Source organism: Globicephala melas, chromosome 7 (assembly GCF_963455315.2).
Source record: "Globicephala melas chromosome 7, mGloMel1.2, whole genome shotgun sequence".
Lineage (NCBI taxonomy): Eukaryota > Metazoa > Chordata > Mammalia > Artiodactyla > Delphinidae > Globicephala > Globicephala melas.
In genome coordinates this window covers 97,663,557-97,682,579 of record NC_083320.1, presented here as the reverse complement: position 1 = coordinate 97,682,579, position 19,023 = coordinate 97,663,557, and the positions used below count along the sequence as shown (strand labels likewise).

At 41.8% G+C, this 19,023-nt stretch overlaps 1 protein-coding gene and 1 pseudogene across 8 annotated transcripts in view; one reads left to right on the top strand and one right to left on the bottom strand.

The window, feature by feature from the left end:
• Window positions 1-19,023, bottom strand: part of NCKAP5 (NCK associated protein 5) — a 1,056,997-nt gene that overhangs the window by 177,118 nt on the left and 860,856 nt on the right. For all 8 annotated transcript variants that reach the window (XM_070046011.1, XM_070046012.1, XM_070046013.1 and 5 more), the window contains 2 exons: window positions 16,403-16,471; window positions 4,594-4,632 (listed from right to left, as the gene is read on the bottom strand). In XM_070046011.1, coding sequence (XP_069902112.1) covers window positions 4,594-4,632; window positions 16,403-16,471 — 108 coding nt within the window. The remainder of the gene's footprint in view (window positions 1-4,593; window positions 4,633-16,402; window positions 16,472-19,023) is intronic.
• Window positions 11,501-12,367, top strand: LOC115845701 (ribonucleoside-diphosphate reductase subunit M2 pseudogene; annotated as a pseudogene).

Genomic DNA, 19,023 nt, shown 5'->3' with positions numbered 1-19,023 from the left:
TTTTGAGGCTGGGTGCAAGAGCCACTATTCTAATGCTGTCGATTATAGAGGGGAGAACTAGACTATGCCCCCCAGGCAAGGCGTTAGAAGCTAAAGAACTCTCCTGTTCAGAGGCCAGCCTCTGAGATCATGGCTCCCAACAGGGGCTGGACCATCTGCCCTCATCCAAAACCTCTTTTTTTCTCTGCTCCCTAGTATGTCTCAGGCCTCAAGGGGAGGACCCCACTGAAAATATAAGGTTGTGTCTTTAGAAAGAAAAAAGGGGATGTGTTGTATAATGTTATCAGGAAGAAAAAATGCCAAAGAGTTGACTACATTTCATCTCATGTAAGCAAGTATAGTGGTCTTTGGGTTCAAGGAAATAGCCCAACCTGTTTTCTTTGCAATCTGCATGCCACTCTCAATTGAAATAAAGTAAGGCATTACAGCTGGATGCCAGGGGAAAATATACTGAGTGATGGGATGCTACTGGTCTAAAAGGGCCCTGTGTATCTTAATGATCCTAAACCACAACTTCCCCGGAGGATCCACACATCGTACTCCTGACAAGTTTCACCTGTGTCTGGGGCTGAACGAGATTCTGGCTTCACTGCTGTGTCGTAGTTATGGAGTATGGTTACTTTATGCATTTAGAGCAAAACCATTGCCAGCTCCAGGCTAAAGGAAATTTAGGGAGATGCTGGTTGATTAAAGCTCGATATATACTGATATTACCACTGGAGTACTGTTGATTCAATCTGATTTTATCGTGTACAGTGATATTATACTGGTATTCCTATTTCAGAGGCAGTGTGTATCATGGGAACACACTGGATTGGCAGTTAGGAGGCCTGGGCTCTGGTCCTCATTACCCACATGACCTTGAGGAAGTAACTTATTCTGGTTACGCCTCAGTTTCCTCACCTGCAAACGTAGCTTCTGCACAAAACCAGGCTTTCAAGACAAGGCATGCCTCAGCTGCTTCGTGAGATGGCTGGTCAAGGGCCACCTGAATCCTCCCCTTAAGCTTACTGGACACCACATCCACCAGCCAGCCTCTCCCGGTCACAACCCTTCTCAGTGTCTGTCACTGATATATCCCTATCTCTTCTAAGAATGCTAATACTTCTGTAAAAAGAAAAGGATTACTGGAAAAGGCTGGTCACATCTCAGACCAACCGAGGACCTCAACATCAAATACTTAGAAAGGCAAGACAGGTAACATAATTGTTTCACTGAATCAGGCCAGTTCTAATCAATACGAAGTGGTGAGTCTCGTGGCAAACTGAATACTGCAAGCCTTCATCCAAAAGGCATTCAGATGAAAACATTCTTAATCTGGGTGACGGCTACACAGTTTATGTCATTACAGTGAATTGAGCCTATTACCAAAGCTGGTCGACAAGCTCAGGGTTAACTGTTCACACTAAGGTCCCTGGCAGTTGGGAAATTCTGGGGTCTAAAATAAGACTGATTCTTAGAAAGCTTGATTTGGAGAAATCTCCAAATTTGGAGTCACTTTTGATGTCCTTGCTAGCGAGGACTGGCGATGCTTCCAGAAGTTTTAAGAAATCTACTGGCTTCCTTGCCCTTTTGTTTTATTTCCTGCAATCGTATGTAACTAATCATTGGGTTTCAACCCATCTGTTGATTTTTATAGCATCTCTTCTGGTATGCCAGAAAAATACCTTTTTGGTTGCCCAGGGAGGAGGATATGAAGTCATGGCAGATTTGCCATTGTGTCATAATCAATGATACAGTCCAAAACTGTATGGTTACGACTATAATTTTACCTCATGGATTTTATGTGTGTGACTTGGATAAATCACTCAAGATTTCTGTATTTTACTCTGTGCCAGCTACATCCCTCTTTAGAATTAGGTTTCTCATCTGCTTTCGGAGAAACCTAATTTTATTTCCTATATTGTGCTCTTAATTAAAAAGAAATTTTTGTCTTTTTGTAGCAATTCTACAGTCTCTAGAAAAACTGGGAAGTGCATGTTTCTGCAGAACGTGATTCTTCTGGAATCTCTGAAAGCCCAGGCATCTTTGCCTGCTTCACAGTATCCCTGAGGTATGCTATCTCACAGTAGCACATCTTTTTGTGTCTTACTGCTTAACTGTGCCAAGGCAGACTTATCTGTTTACTAGTTACTACTTGAATTTGTGTAGCTATTTTTTGTGGCTGACCTGAAAGGTTCCATTTTCCTTTATATTGTACCAGACAGCTTTCTTGTCTCTTTTCTGAGGCACCATTAAAAAAGACAGGCATGAGAAGTCTTTCAACAGTTACACACAGAGCTGCAACAGTGCCCCTTCATGCCTTAGGTTTGTAATTAAATGAGTGTCGAGTTTCCAGCAGGAGGAAAGCAGTTGAGAAATTAAAGCCTTTGAAAAAGAAAAGGCATTCAAATACATTGTGACAGAAATCACGAGTTGCCCTTCAACATCTGTTTCGACCCTTCTTCTACAATAAGGTGACAATCAATTTTCAGCTGGGCACATACCCAGAATAAAGACTCCACTGTCGGGCTCCCCTGGTGGTACAGTGGTTAAGAGTCCGCCTGCCAATGCAGGCGACACGGGTTCGAGCCGTGGTCTGGGAGGATCCCACATGCCGCGGAGCAACTAAGCCCGTGCGCCACGGCTTCTGAGCCTGTGCTCTGGAGCCCGTGAGCCACAACTGCTGAGCCCACGTGCCTAGGGCCTGTGCTCTGCAACGAGAGAGGCCACTGCAGTGAGAAGCCCGCGCACCGCAATGAAGAGTGGCCCCTGCTTGCCACAACTAGAGAAAAGCCACGCACGGCAAAGAAGACCCAATGCAGCCAAAAATAAATGAAATAAAAATAAATTTATATATAAAAAAAGACTCCACTGTCAGCTTCCTTAGGTGTGGATGTGTGATTAAGTTCTGTTCATGGAGATATAAGTAGGGAGGTGTGAAAACTTTTGGAAGTTTCTCTTAAAAGACAGCAGGTGTGTGTCTTTTAGCCTCTTCATTTTCTTTGGCTTTCATTTCTTCCTGATGGCTGAAATGTGGATGTGATCACTGGAGCTAGAGCAGCCATTTTGGACAATGAGGTAACCCTGGAAATGAAGGCCACATCCTGCAGAATAATAAGATGGAAGCCCGGATGCCAGGAACCCTATCAACTTTATGGAGCAAAGTCATCATACCAGTCATGTACTGTCCACCTGTAGATTTAGATCTGAGAAATAAATAACTAATTTGATTTTATTTTATCTGATTTAAGCCACCATTATTTTGGATCTCTGTTACTCACAATGGAACCTAATTCTAACCTAATAAATGTGCTCAACTCTCTCTATTTATGTAGTTTAATGTAAAATCTGAATCAGTTAAAATCATTTGTAGCAGGAAGCATGATATTTTGACAGAAGTAGTTGGGGGAGAGAATCTAGCAAAAATATTATTCTAATGCCTCTACAGTACACATTTAAAATGATATTTATTTAAGTACCTTTATGAGAAGTAGTAAACCCCTAATAAAATTGTTTTCAATTTAAAAAAATCAAGATGTCATAAATGATTTTGCTCTCCTTAGCCACATCCTCCTGAACATGCCACACGATCTAAGATTTTCTTTTAAAGAGGAAATCTATCTCACAGAGAGGTAAATCAGAATAAAAAAATTTGAAGGAATTAGAATTTAGCCTCTCAGACACATCATGGAAGAGATGCAAAAGGTTCAGTAAAATTCACCAAACCTATCAAATTTGGGCAACTACCTGCATTTACCCACTCTGCCCCAATAACATGATCTGAAGGCAGAATAAGAAGATGACAAAGGAGAAGGTATAGAAATTTCAGGCTGAGAAATCACCATTTGTTGTTTTCCCTAACTTTATGAGGAGTAACTGACAAATATAATTGTACATATTTAAAGTGTAAAACATGACAATTTGATATACATTGCATGGTAGAATGATTACCAAGATCAAAATTATTAACACATCCTCACCTCACACAGTTAATTCTCTCTTTTTATTTTGTGATAATAAGGCTTAAGATCTACTCTCAGCAACTTTCAAGTATGTAATACCACCATTTGTTTTATCTTTACCACAAACGTGTTCCTGGGGGAACAACTCTATATGTTCCGTTTTATAGGACGACCACAGCAATTCTGGGAAGTAGACATTGTTATCCCTATTTTACGTAACAGGAATTAAGGTCCAGAGAAGTTAAACAAACTTCCTAACCTCAAAGATCTCTTGCTGAATTTTAGGCCTCTGTTAATGCAGCCCATCACAGGCTATTCATTTTATAGGAGTCAGAGGAATCCATCAACTTATTTAATGTTTGCATTTACTAAATAAAAATGATAGGTTTGCTAACTCATCTGGGTGGGCCCATGGAAATCTTTCATCTTCAAAAGGCTTTCTATTACTTTCCCAAGAGTTTAAATTTTATGAATCTATTGGCCATTGATGTTACTGCATATGCCATCTAAAACGCACACAATTTTAACCTAAGTGAATAAATAGAAAAGTATTGTAGCTATCAATCATAGTTTCTGTTAGTTTGACAATGTGAGTTCCAATCTATTCACATAAGTACTTTGAAAATAATAAAGCCAGAAAGTGACCTACCTTTTGAGTGAGCAGAGCTTGCACAACTTGGTTGGCTACCTTTAAAAAATAAAGAAAAGAGTTGCCGTTTATAATAATGAGACTTTATATGCATGGACTCTAATTTATCAATAAGTTTCCCACAGCTTACTATAGCTAATTAGCTCCTTATTTTCCTCTTTCCTCTAGCTCCAGAGGACCTGATTCTTTTCATAATAAGCCTTTCCTTCTAGGTAATACTTTGCTTTTTCCAAAGGTGACCTGGTTGCTAATTAAAATGGTTAGGCTGGAAAGATCATTCATACCTTGACTCTCACATTTCCATATTTGGAAAAGTAATATCCTTTCATATGTAAAGTACTTTAAGAAGGCTAAAAAATGATACGGTGTAAAACACGATCCTAATTATCTGCATACAGTTTCTACACTGCTGATTTACAATGTCCTTTGCCTCTCCTTCCTATTCTTTTGCTGTGTGACTATTTCACTGCTTAAAATTACTTGCAATAGGGGTAGGTGGAATGGTGGAGAATAGGGGCAACTCATTCTTTCCTATATGCTCTGCTTTCCTACTCCACATCTTCTTTTACGCCACCCTCTTGTCATGGTTACCTGTGATAGAGTCTGATAGTTGTTTACTCTATCCCCCATTTGCCCCTTCCTCCTAAGTCACAAACCCTGATTTTTTGGCTGGACACATCCAAATACATTTCCCTGCCTCCCTTGTCACTCTGTGACAAACTTCTGGCCAATGAGTTTTTAGCAGTCTATTTTCTTGGACTTACAGGCAGTTTCTTATAAAAAGGGGGCTCATCCTTCTTTCTTTTCCTAGCTGGGATATGAAAGTGATGGCTGGAGCTTCAGCAGCCACCTTGACAATGGAAGTCACATATTAAGTATTTTGGGGCAGAAAAATAGGATGAGCCTGGTCTTGATGATGCATGGAGCTGCACTGTCTATCTCTGAACTGGTATATGAGAGAGAAATAAAATAGGCACTGTTATGTTGAGTTTCTTCTAATATACAACCAAATATAACTGTCATTAATATATTGCTAGAACTCTAATTTTCTTCAGGTATCAGGCAGCTTGTGACAGTAGGAGAAGCTGGGCCCCTCTCAGCCCAAGGAGGTGAATCTTGATTAATCTAAGCCAGTGTTGGTTATTCCAGTCCCTTTCAGCGACTGGCTTAGGAGTGGGCGTGTGACACAATTCCAGTTAACGGCCATGTGAAAAACCAATAACATGTCCATGATATTTCAAGAATCTGGCATTTTCTCCAGATAACCATTCATCATTTCTACATGTATTTACACTACGATTTCTTTTTCACCTGCAGGTTTCAAAAACACTTCACAAAGAGTCACTAAACTTCACCACAACCTTGAAATTATGTACCCATAATGGCTAATATTGATAAAATTACGGTAGAAAGGTGAATTATGTGGAATTTTTTAGTCAATACATACGTAAACTGTAAACATTTAGTGTGATAACTGAAACTGACAGCATTAAAGACCGAGTCAGGATATTTAAATATCTTAAATGTAAGGTATTGCTGTTCATTCATTTATTCAATATAAATTTGCAGAGTATCTATGATTGGGATGTGTTCTTTCATTTCAAAGAGAACACAGCTGGTAGGAGGTTGGCAAGAACACAATTATAAGTGTGATAATCGTGTAATCATGTAATCATATTGGTAATTCTCACATTCAACCTAAGGCTGAGGACCACACCTTTATCTTCTCTTTCTCTTGATAACAAATGTATTTTTGATGATGCTGAACTGTGTGTGCTCATTTCTGTCTAGTATAGGGGAACAGATTACGGTAAAAATGTTTTCATGGGGCTTAATTGTTTCTTAACTCAATATTGACAAAATAGCATATCCTTAATGACAGTGAGCCACCAGTAAGCCTCACTGAAAATTAAAATACAGGCTGCAATCAACTTGTGGTTAGCAGACATTTACACCACAAGCAGTAAATGACTAGAATCAGATTACCTACAATTGGTTCATTGAACTGTATGCACAAGAAGGATTCTTTTCCCTATCAGAATCCTTCTCAAATTTATATTGTTGACATTAAGTAAAAAAGAAAGGCCTTTCACTGAAACTAACTACAGTTTTGAAGAAAAAGTATTCTTAGGTATTTTGCTTTTTAGTCCAGCCCAAGTTAAAGAAGCATATCTAAGAACTATCATAGTCCAAAATAAATTGTATTTTCCGTAACTGGTACCATTACTTTTTCCTTTATTACTTTATTTATACACGATCACAGTGGTGATAAATGTTATTCGGCCGACACAAACTGACCAATAGCATAATCTTGAAAATCTTTCAGTTTTTAAATGTTCATTTCAATTTGTAACTGTGAATTTAAAGTCAAACTATATACCATCTATTTTATTCTTGCAAATTAAAAAAAAAAAAAACAGAAGAATTGAACTATTCATGCTGCTTAAATCAGGAACAATGTACCAAACTTAATTTATACCATAAATAATTTAATCCTTTTGGATAGCAAACTTTAGATTTGATTTACATTCTCATAAAACTGCCTAATATCAATATTTTCTTTTCTTCCTCCGAACTGGTCCCTCACTTAAACCAGTCTGTGGCACAGTGGTCGCATAAAATGGCTCTCTACATGATTTAGCAGGAGTCATAAACGAATACCTTATCTGTAAGAGCCTGTAGCAGTAAATATGTTATATCTTTGCAATCCAATATGTTTGCCCTATAGGCTTATAGACTCTATCTCTGATACAGTTCCTTTTGGCACGTACTTTGGACAATTGTTTGCTCTACCTGAAAACTGAACAAAGATATACGAATGCATTGTTTCTTTACCTACTGACATGCGGTTCTATTACCCAGAAGGGCTCACAGGTTCCTTGCAGAAAAGCAGGCATGTGATACACATGCTTTCCTTGGTACTGCCTCTAAAGATAGTTTCCTGGGTTTTGTTACTACTTTTAACAGCTCAGGTTCCCCGATGCATCAACAGAACAACTATTTGGAGCTTGTGCCTGCAACCTCTAATAGCTTCACAAGATGATCCCTGGAATGGACCCCTGCCCTCATCATAGCATCTTGCCCTTAGCACTCGGGTTGCAAATAATCACACCCCGGCAGGCCCAGCTAATGAGAACAAATACCTTCTAGTGTCAGCTGACAGCTTTCCTCTCCAAAGAAAGAAAAAGGACCAGCTGGGCTGGGCCATGGGGACCTGAGACACACTGAGCAAAGGTGACAGTCGGTCCTTAAGCCCCTGGCTTGTTTGACAACCTCCCTCTTTGAATCTAGAAGAGGAGCAGGGGTGTGGGCAGCGGGGGAGCCGGGCGGGAGGAACAGGGGTGCCAAGAAGAGCGGCCAGGTACATCTCTCCTTTCCTCTCCGTAAGAATTCTCTCAGACAAGCCAGCTCCTCTGACACTTGGCTCATCTGTGACCCACACACGTCTTTGTTTTTCTTCCCTGTCAGATGAAGAGGGATGGGGGGGGAGGGCAGAGAGAGGAGAATCAGGGCTGCAGAGTTGTCTGTTACTTTATTGCCAAACAGTCCCTGAGGCTGAATGAGTTTATTCCAGAGGGAGCCAGTGCTCACTACATCCTGAAGACTGTCGGGGATGGGGTCCAGGGTGGGGCGTGTAAGGTACTCAGCGGACACCATGCTCAACGGTCCTGTCCTCCTGCTCTCACCCTTTTATGCGCTACTTTATCATGCCAAGCCACTGTCATGTCAGCAACGTAATGTACAAACCTGGTCGCTAAAGCGCGCCTTTTGGGAAATGTGCTTTGGAGAAGTTTTCTCTGCTTCTGAGCTTGGTTTACTGTAGGAAGGCAGCTGGGGGCAGGTGGGAAGAGCACTGGGGCAGAATCACAAAAAAGACCTGGGTTCAACTACTGCCTGTGTTGGTCATTCACTGATATGTATGGGGGTGGGGAAGCAACCTGATTTTTCTCATCTGTCAAGCAGGGGAACCGTCTGCCTCTAAAATTGTGAAAAAAAGCATGAGATGATAGACATCATCAGAGAAAGCACCTTGGGCAGTACCTGATCAAAAGCAGTCACCCCAAAAATGTTAAATCTGAATCCAGTCATTCAAACTTCAGAAACTAAAACACATTTTCAGGTAAGCAGTTAAGGAAGGATGGTTTGAGAAGAAGGGCTTTTATTTGTAAAGGGATGAAGTAAGTGTGTGTGTGTGTGTGTGTGTGTGTGTGTGTGTGTGTAAAATACATGCATAAATAAAAATCACTAAGCACCTATATTATTTATTTACTCTGTAAAAAAAAAATCCTGTAAGACCCTGGGAGAGGGGGGGATTTATATATGGGATTCCAGTGAAAACTAATTTGGAAATTAATTTGCTGTGGATAATTTCCATTCGTTCATTCAGTTATTCAACAAATACGCATTAAGTGACCTAGTCTGGGCCAAGAATTGTGCTGGATCTTGGAGAGATAATGCTAACGAGAACATAGGTGCTGCCTGTGGTGATTAGAGTCTAGAGCAGGTACAAGAAGTAGATCATCTGTTGATTTTATGATCCATTCATGAAATGAACATGAAATGGACACCTGAAGCATGTGAGAGCCACAAGCGGGATCATCTTCCATCTACATTTATCAAGATATTGATTTTAAAGATGACTTAGGTTCCCAGATGTGGGCTATACAATGACAATATCTGATAATGATTCCACAGTCCAGTCTTGCCGTATAGCATAGGAACCAGAAAGAAAAGGAAGAACTGTTTTTAACCTGCTTCTGCCTTTAGTTAGCCTTGGTTTAAAAGAAATTCTGATGCTTTTTTCTTTTTTTCTGAACTACACCCAGAGGTCTGCTTTTCCCTGCCCTTGTGCTCTGAAGTGTAGAGCACGGAGAAGTCAGAGAACTCAGATACTACGGCACCCTGGCTGCCTACGAACCCTGGTCCAACTCGGATGGCCTGACGGGGAGGCAGGTCCAACTTCTGTGTGCAAAAGCTTTGCCTAGGAAATTCGTTCAAATTGCCAATCTCCTCACCCTACATTCTGCTTAAGACTAGCTGAGCGAGATCAGAGAATCAAATTTTTAGCAATCGAGACACATCTTTCTGATGCAGAAGGGGTTCAGAAACACGCTCTGAGGAACACTGGGATAGGGTGTATTTTTTGCTCAGACACTGTTAAGGAATTGGAAATCACTCAATTTCCACATGGGTCCACATGGCTCTTGTATCATCACAACCAGTTTGGTGGAGACTTCATCCTCTTACGGATGCTTTCTGAAAATGCCCCCTAAAGCACACATTCAGAGACATAAGCTAGTGGTTCTTAATGTCGGCTGAATATTATAAGCCCCTGGAGTGCTTTAAAAAATGTGAATACCCAGGCTCCACTCTAGAGCAGAATCAGATCAGATCAGAATCTCTGAGGGGCGGCGGCAGCCAGTGGTTCCTTTAAAGCTCCCCAGGTTAAGTGCAATGTGCCAGTAAGAGTGAGAACCACTCATCTTTCTAGATCTCAGACTTCACCCGCTCCAGCTCTTTCTCCTAAAGATGCCCTTTCAGTTCTGCCCCCTTCACCACCTGCCCGCCCGCCCACTGCTCCGCCTGCCCTTTGGTGACTCTGCTGTATATTCTCCAAGACCCAGCGTAGCCTCGTTCCTCTGTGAGTTTCCCTCACCTCCTTCCTCTGGGATTAACCACGCCCCTCACTTCTCCTGCTAGGCTGGGGGTACCTCGAGATCCCAGGGCCTGGGCATGGCTGATATCCCATAAAGGTTTGGAGGATACAGCTGAATCCATCTAAAAGCAAGGCAGCGGTTTGAGGAGATGGTATGTGTCATCATCTTCTCTACTTGAGAATAAGCTGGTCTTAAAGGAACTGGCCAAAGTGATACTGAGAATAAAGAGCGCTTCACTGCTTGCCAGCAAGCCGTCAAACGGCTGGACAAAGATGCTAGATACAAACATGAAGACCTCCAGTGCCCCCCACCTCCAAAAAAAAAAACCCAAGATTGGTCCTTGGTTTTGCTTTTGTATTGCAAGGCAAGGAGATGAGGGGTTGGGTGGCAGTAGAAGTGGTGGTGAAGTGACAATGTGTGTGCATGCATTTGTGTGTGTGTATCTATGGATGTGTGTCTGTTCCTTCTGAATAAACACACCCTTTTATTAGAACACACAGAGGGAGTCTCCGACTCCCAAGTGCTTTCCCCAAATCCTCGATATGTTCATTTCCCAGAAAATAACAATCAGTACAAAAGGGATTGAAGAACACTTCAAATTTACATTTTATCCACCTGTGTATGTTTTATGAAACCCATTAGCAAGGAAATAACTTACATGAGGCCTTACCTTGTTGGTTTGTCTAATGAGTATGAAAAGCCTTGAAAAGAATTTCCAGTTGGCATTATTACTACATTCAACTACCCCTTTGAGAGTGTTCTCTTACAATGCATGGAAATGGATTGCCTACCCTCATGCAATTAGTTACAAAACAACAGGCATGTGTAATCAGGGGCCGGGATTCATGAATACAGAACATTTGTGCTGCTCACAGGTGGTTCTTTATTGAAGATCCCCTCTTTGGCAACAGTTAAACTTCTGCACTTAAAGACGGAGGGCCCAGCTCCTGCACGCAGCCCCACCTGGCGTCCCGCGACCCGCGCGCAGCCCCACCTGGCATCCCGCCCGCCACTGTCGCTGGCCTGCAGCAGCAGCATCTCCTCCAGCTCTCGCCTATGAAGGGGCTCAGCCTGGCGGACCGGAAGGACACTCCCCCGTCGCTCAGTGGGACCACAAGGAGGACCTGCCAGGAGCCCGCCAAGCCGAACCCTAAGCCATCTGCCCCCAGGGTGGAGGATGAACCACTCTTCTGAAAGAAACCCCCTGCCGCTTTGTCATCTTTCCTATCGAATACCGTGATGTTTGGCAGATGTATAAGAAAGCGGAGGCTTCCTTCTGGACAGCTGAGGAGCTGGACCTTTCCAAGGACATTCAGCCCTGGGAAGCCCTGAAGCCTGAAGAGAGATGTTTCACTTCGTGTGTTCTGGCTTTCTCTGCAGCAAGTGATAGCATAGTAAATGAAAACTTGGTTCAGATTACGGAAGCCCGTTATTTCTATGGCTTCCAAATTGCCGTGGAAAACATACATTCTGAAATGGACAGTCTCCTCATTGACACTTAAAGATTCCAAAGAAAGGGAATTCCTCTTCAATGCCAGTGAGACAGTGCCTTCTGTAAAGAAGGCAGCAGATTGGGCCTTGCGCCGGATCGAAGACAAAGAGGCTACGTACGGAGAACGTGTCGTAGCCTTTGCCGCAGCGGAAGGAATCTTCTTTTCTGGTTCTTTTGCATCTGTATTGTGGCTCAAGAAACGAGGACTCATGGCCGGCCTCACATTTTCCAATGAACTTATTAGCAGAGACGAGGGTTTACACTGTGACTTTGCCTGCCTGATGTTCAAACACCTGCTACACAAACGTTCGGAGCAGAGAGTCAAAGAAATAATCGTCAATGCAGCTAGGACAGAACACGAGTTCCTCACGGAGGCCCTGACAGTGGAGCTCATCGGGATGAATTGCGCTTTGATGAAGCAGTACGTCGAATTCGTGGCAGACAGACTTATGCTGGAGCTGGGTTTTAGCAAGGTTTTCAGAGTAGAAAATCCATTTGACTTTATGGAGGCTATTTCACTGAAGGGAAGACTAACTTCTTTGAGAAGAGACTAGGCAAGTATCAGAGGATGGGAATGACGTCCAGTCTGACAGAGAATTCCTTTACCTTGGATGTTGACTTCTAAGTGAACTGAAGATGTGCTCTTATTTTGTTGAGTTTTCTTGTTTTCCTTCTCATCAAAAGAGAAAAAAATCAGCTACCTGAATGGCATTAACCGGCTATACCATAAATTGCCCATCATCTTCATTAATGGCATCTTTAAAACTGTGTAGCTACCTCAAAATCAATCCTGTTAATGCTAGTGGGGTCACCTAGGTTGAAAGCGTTGACAAGAGCTACTCGGATTCTTACGAAAGATCTTGTCCACGTTTGGCTTTTCCAAGCAGGCTGGCTGTACATGACTTCCCCCTGGCTCTCAACAGCACCTTCCTTGGCCTCAAAGTGTCGGGAGTCAAGCGAGTTTCATCCAGCAGGATTAAACAGTTACTGCCACAAGGCAGTAGGAAGACATCAGACTCACTGCTTCAGATTTTAAAGGTTACTTATGATTTGTATATAAAACTGGCACATTACACACAAATACACATAGTTTGCACTGACAGAGTGAAGGCTTGGTTTAACCTAAGTTTGTTGGTTTCTACATCAAATACAAAAGTATTCTATTTACCACTAACAGGAGCCAATTCAAGATGTACTAGGTGATCAACGTAGGTTCAGCCTGTGTAAACTAAGGGTGTCATTTTTATTCTTTCTTTTCCTTGATGAGTTGAAGAGCTTTTGAACTCAATCCTGTGCACACTTAGGTATCCGTATCAGTCAGGTGGTGCCACAGAGAACACAGGCTGGTTTTGTGTTCTGGAGCCCATGTCGAGTACCGCGGGATAAGAGATGTGGAGAAAGGAGACTCTTAACTTAGGTCATTAGGAACTGCAGTGTGATCCGGACTCACTGTGGGTAACCTGGGTGTGCATGAGGGGCGGTACCGTTTAATTTCTCAAATTGTATGTTCCCCAACTTCAAGTTAGTATGAAAGGTCCTTGAAGAGTCTTCTTAGCTGGCATCCAAGCTATTCACTTTGTGAATTGGTTTTCAAATCATCCTTGAATGAAAGGACCCACGTAAGATCTTTCTCCTATTAAGTGGTAAAACCAGGACTGAAACTGCTTCTCCTAAAAGTTGAGTGTTGATTCTGATTTTGTTTAATTTGTGTGTAAGTAGGTACTGGTGACTTAACCATTTGTACTTTAAAGTTAGAAAGTTGTTCTACTATATATTTTTTTTATATCATATCTGTAGTTCATACTTTGAAATACTTACCCAGTATTATTTTGCAGTTCATAACGATTGAGTGAATATTGTTCAGTGCAACTGCTCCTAGGATTTGCCTAAATGTGAACATCATCTGCTGGATTCTTAAACTTCAGTAGAAAGCTGGTGTTACGTGAATAATTCATACATGTTCCACTCAAATATTAATTTCAGAAGAAAGTATAAACTTAATAGATGTATTTAATAGGGCTAGTTTGAATCAATCCACCTTTATGTTCCCTCCCCCCCTCCAAAAAAGATGTTACACGGAAGGTAATGCATGACACACACTGATCCTTTGGCCATGTTTGTTAACACGTTGTGTTGTGTGTTGGCTGACCACTGGCCTGTTCTGCTGTCAGTTTTCTTCATTTATTGTATTAATATAAATGGTAAAATAGTCAATTTAAAAACTTCTGTAATATGGGACGCTTTTCTACCTTTTAAATTATTGTTATAAAGTTAATCCAGATTATATGGTCCTTACACTTGTGTGACACAAAAATAAACACCTTGCCTGGCGTTGTCAGGTACAGGTGGCAGTTGGAAGCAGAGTTTAGGATTCTACCTCCCATTAGCTGTGTGACGCAAGCATTAGCTTCTGCCAACTAGGGTTCGGTTTTTTAATCTGTTAAAAGGAAACAGACTTTGTCTAAATCGTTTCAAAGTCCTAATATTGAGTACTGCACCAGTGATCAATGATTTAAATAAAACCGTTCTCATGTCAAATAAAAGAACACCACCAAAAAAGTACAGTGGGATTCCCCCTCTGAAAATTCTGTCTTCAGTGGAAACTTTATACTCAATGATTTTGTGGGTGAAAACTTCGGTTTCACCAGACACATGCTAATGACACCTTCGGAATGCAGGCATAGAGAACGTACAGAAGGCAGGCTGTGAATTTCCAGAAAGGAATGCTGGGAGCTTTTTGAGTGATGGGGGGGATGACTTGTGCGAAAATTGTGACAACTAAGAAGTTTCTGTGGTGTGATTCACGCAAATTTGACTTCTAACGCAGATTAAGTCTCATTGGAAATTTCTGTGCAGGAGGTTAAAGTGGAACTTTGCTGATCAATACGTATGACCCAAGGGCAATATTTGTTCCTTTAAATATCCTTGGATCTGTTTGGTCTTTCTTGCCCTAAACTTTGATTGGACCAAGTACCTGGGGAACAGGGGGGAGGGGGCTGAACTGGCCTCACTAGACACTGAGTCGCCACTCCTCCCTTTATGTCAACGTACTTGAGTGATTCTTTTAACTCTGGACGGTGTAAAGATTATTCAGAGTCCTTTTAAGGCTTGACAGGGCAGAGGAGTGCAAACACCATTTTGCTTGAGTAACTAATATATATGGCTGGAGATACGAAACAATTAAAATCTTAAAGAGCTAAACAGTTTTCTGGGGACATTTTGAGGGTTCTTCGACAAGTAACTGTGAAGCAAAGTGGTCCGTGTTACGAGGATAATGGCTCTTAGTTTGTAGGGCTCAACAGCATCACCCGGAGAGACTGCTGATACACAGATCGATCATAGCCAGGCCCACCTCCACTCCCAGAGTCTCTGATTCTCTACAGCTGGGAACGGGGCTTAAGAAATTGCATTTCTAACAAGTTCCCAGATGAGGCTGATGCTGCCAGCCCAGGGATCCCATTTCAAGAAGCACTGGTGTAGGAAAATATCCAGCACAGGTGGAACTCTGAAGGAAACACCATTTCTAGTTTCAAGGGAGAAGAGGAGTACATGGCGGAGGTGATGATGCCATAACTGGGATTTGAACCTGTGTTCTTTGTCATTCAACCCATCACCTTCTGGGACAATCAATGGGGGGATTGGGGGAGGGAAGGGGGAAGGAAGTTCAAGAGCATTTGTCGGAAAAGGTTTTCCCAATTGTAGTGAAGAGGCAAAGACTAAAGATACATTGCTAGTTTCCGCTGGTAAGGTAGTAGAACTCGACTGAATGTAATTTTTCTTATTTTCTTAAAATCTCCGTCAGCTATATCATAACAGCTCTTAAACAGAATCTCTTAGAAGAATATGTGCAAGTCTTAGGGTATCAGGCAGATGACTAGAGAAGTCATCCCATCAAATGAGTAACTCCAATCACCAACCAAGTCCCAGATAAGAGCTTGTCAGGGAGGCCAACAGCCAGTCCGGGCTGGATGACATAGGAATGATGGGTGGTACGATCCCTGGCGCCGTGTGAGGGGATGGCTGAGGGGAAAACAAGGGCCCTGCATACACTTCAGTCTTCCCTCCCCTCTCAGGAACTCCGAGCCACCCACCATCTCTGCTGTCATCTCTTCATCGTCGTCGAATCACATTTCTCCAGTTTACTCAGGCATGTGGCCCTGTCTCCTTCCATTCTGCTCGAATTTTCCTCCTTACTTCCCTTTCTCTTCTTGCCTTGTTATCAATCCACTGACTTTTCCCCTCTGGCTGCCAACTGCGAACATCATCCCCACCCACTCTATCAAGGATTTGCTTTTTCAGAAATGGCATCCAATTGGAGGCGAGGCAGCGAGCCCTGAGGTGGCTTTTCTCATTCACGGGCTGGGATCACACTTACTGGACAGGACGAATTTATCATACAGCGAAGCATCTCCCAACCTATGCCCCAAGCATATTAAACAATAACCAAGAGGAATTTGCAGATGCCCATATGAGGATATAGGGAGGGAGGGGGAGGGGACTGACTGACCTTCCTTCTCCACATTCACCATGTTTACAGCCTTCCTTTGAAGGCGAAAATGCTAATGTTCTCTGGAGACCGGTAACAGACACATATTAAGATCTGACATAGGGAATCCTAAACAGTCCAGCCTCTTGTCCAGAAGCACCCCGCTCCCCTTACCTCATCAAGACACCTCTCATACTGTTCCCTTTGATTTTCATTTTCCAAAGCCAACGCTGAATTCTCTGCCTGCAGTAGAGATACAAAAATTATACAGATAAATCAATGAAATGCTGTGTTACGTGACAACATCTTCAATACAGTTACTAAATATATCTCCTCAGGATCCGAAACACTCTTGTAGAAGAATCTTTGACGAGTTTGCTCTAAGTACTATTATAAATCTCTCAGGGATGACTCCTGTCTTATTGTTCACAAAAAGGCATTTGCATTTAAAGAAATGCAAAACTTGATATTTTGAACAGGAAGAAAATCAAATCATGGCCTGATGCGAGAGTGTTCTGTAAAAAAGATTATAAAGTTTACTTCATTCTATGAAAATGTAAATGGAAGAAATGCCTTAATCCACTTCATTAAGACCTGTCACAGTTTCACAACCTGGTATTTGTTTAGGTCACAGAAGAGAACCTCAGGTAAATTCGTGAAAGCGTAATTCCAAAAGCAAACTAAACATGTTGTGTTCTTGGTTAATCAGTGACTTTTGAACATGAGAGTATAATGAGAAATTTAAGAATTGAACATACGTAAGAGTCCCTCGCCCCTCCCCCTGCCTTTTTAAAAGTACTGCTTTCCTGCTCCTAGGAGCCTTGTAGGTACCTTAATGTTAAATAAGTTACCGTAGGATCCTAGGTTGAATATGGTTACTAGGTTACCAGCAGAATAATAAGGGAACAAAAGTATACAGTATAAGCACATTAGGTTTTAGAAGAAGCATGGAATGCTGGCATGAAAACTGCCCTCTGTGTCTGGTGACCTGGGTTCACTTTGGCCACTGCTGGCCCCAACCTGAATCCTGGACTGTATAAGTTAACCCATCCCATGGCTGCCACAGTGATCACCATCCCAATCTCCCAAGGAAACCTGGCTCTACCCACCCCTCATGACAGCCCTCCTTGACATTTAGAAGTGGGCATACAGACCTTTAGATCATTTTTTTTTCAAAACTATGGTACGATTTTTAGGAGGTACACAGATTCACATTTTCCCGTTATAGTTTATTTCAACTTTTTTTTTGGAAATAATTTCAAACTTACAGACGATTTGCAAAAATGGTACAATGAACTGCCGCGTACTCTTTCCTTAGATTCACCAACTGTTAACATTCTGCCACATTTCCTGTATCACTTTCTTTCTCTTTCAATTTTTTTCCTGCAACTTGAGAGTGAGTTCTTTATCCCTAACTACTTCTGTGTGTATTTCCCAATAACGAAGACAACCATAGTATAGTTTTCAAAGTCAGGAAATACAGTGTTTATTAATACAGCACCACAATCTGACCTATAGTCCTTATTCCAAATTCATCCATTGTCCCAATAATGTCGTTATGGCAAAAGTTTTTTCCAACCTAGAATGCTCTCCAGGATTGGGACCTGATCTTGGAAGAAGGACAAATCATCTATTGTCCTTCATCCAAGATCGTGTAATCTGGAAGACTTGTCGTCTATGCTGTTTGTCCCTCCCTCCCTCCCTTTTTTTTTTTTTTTTGGAAGAGTAGAGGGCAATTATTTTGCGGAATGTCCCTTAATTTGGGTTTCCTTCAAGTTTCCACCTGCACGCCTGGCAGTAATAGCACAGAAATGATACTGGGTCCTTCTCAGTGCATCATATCAGAATCGTGTCATGTCCATTTGTCCCATAATTGGACATGTTAACTTTGATCACTTGGTTAAGGTGGAGTCTTCCAAATCTCTCCACTGTAAATTTACTATCTTTCCTTTCAGAATTAATAAGTAAATTGGGGGCACATACTTTGAGACTATGAAAATCTCCTATTCTGCATCAAACTTTTATCTACTTATTTTAGCAGCCATCCATGAATCTTGCCTGGATCAACAATGACTTCGGCTGAAAATGATGATCTCTACCATTCTTCTGCCTACATTTACGAGTTTGCATGATGTCATAAGGAAGTGTTTCTCCTATTTATTTATCAGTATGAATACATGGATTCTTTTATTATTCATAGGACCATGTCTGCACTCTCAGTATTTATTCTGATGCTCAGTTTTCTCAGCTTTGGGAAGGTGAATCTCTAAGCTGTGCCCTTTGACATATTTCCTTCATTTTTAAAACATGTTCTTTCTTTTTTGGCCCAGGGAAATGTTCCATGCCCATTTTGCTTGTCTGGTGCCCCATCCCTGAAAGCAGCCATTTCTCCAAGGAATCCTGCTTCTTTTTAGTTGGGCAATGATATTTGGAAACTAAGACCTGGATACTAATGTGTGCAAATTACTACTGAGGGATCACCGCTCCTAGTCTCTTTCAGTGGAAGGAAGCGTTTCTCCCTTCTCTTCCTCTCTTCCCCTCCCTCTGTCCTTGCACATGCGTGCGCACGTGTGGACACACACACACAACCCCCCACAGACTTCCTCCTTGCCCTCCCTTTTCATATTTGTATCTTCCTTCTTCTAGAGTGAGAGCATGGGCTGCTGACATCATTATATTTTCTCATTTCTTCAATCCTAAAGTGCGTACGAAATGGTCACACCACAAAAAAATAGTACTAAGAAGAATTCACATTTGCTTTTTCTTTAGAATGCAGGTATATAGTAAAAATACTC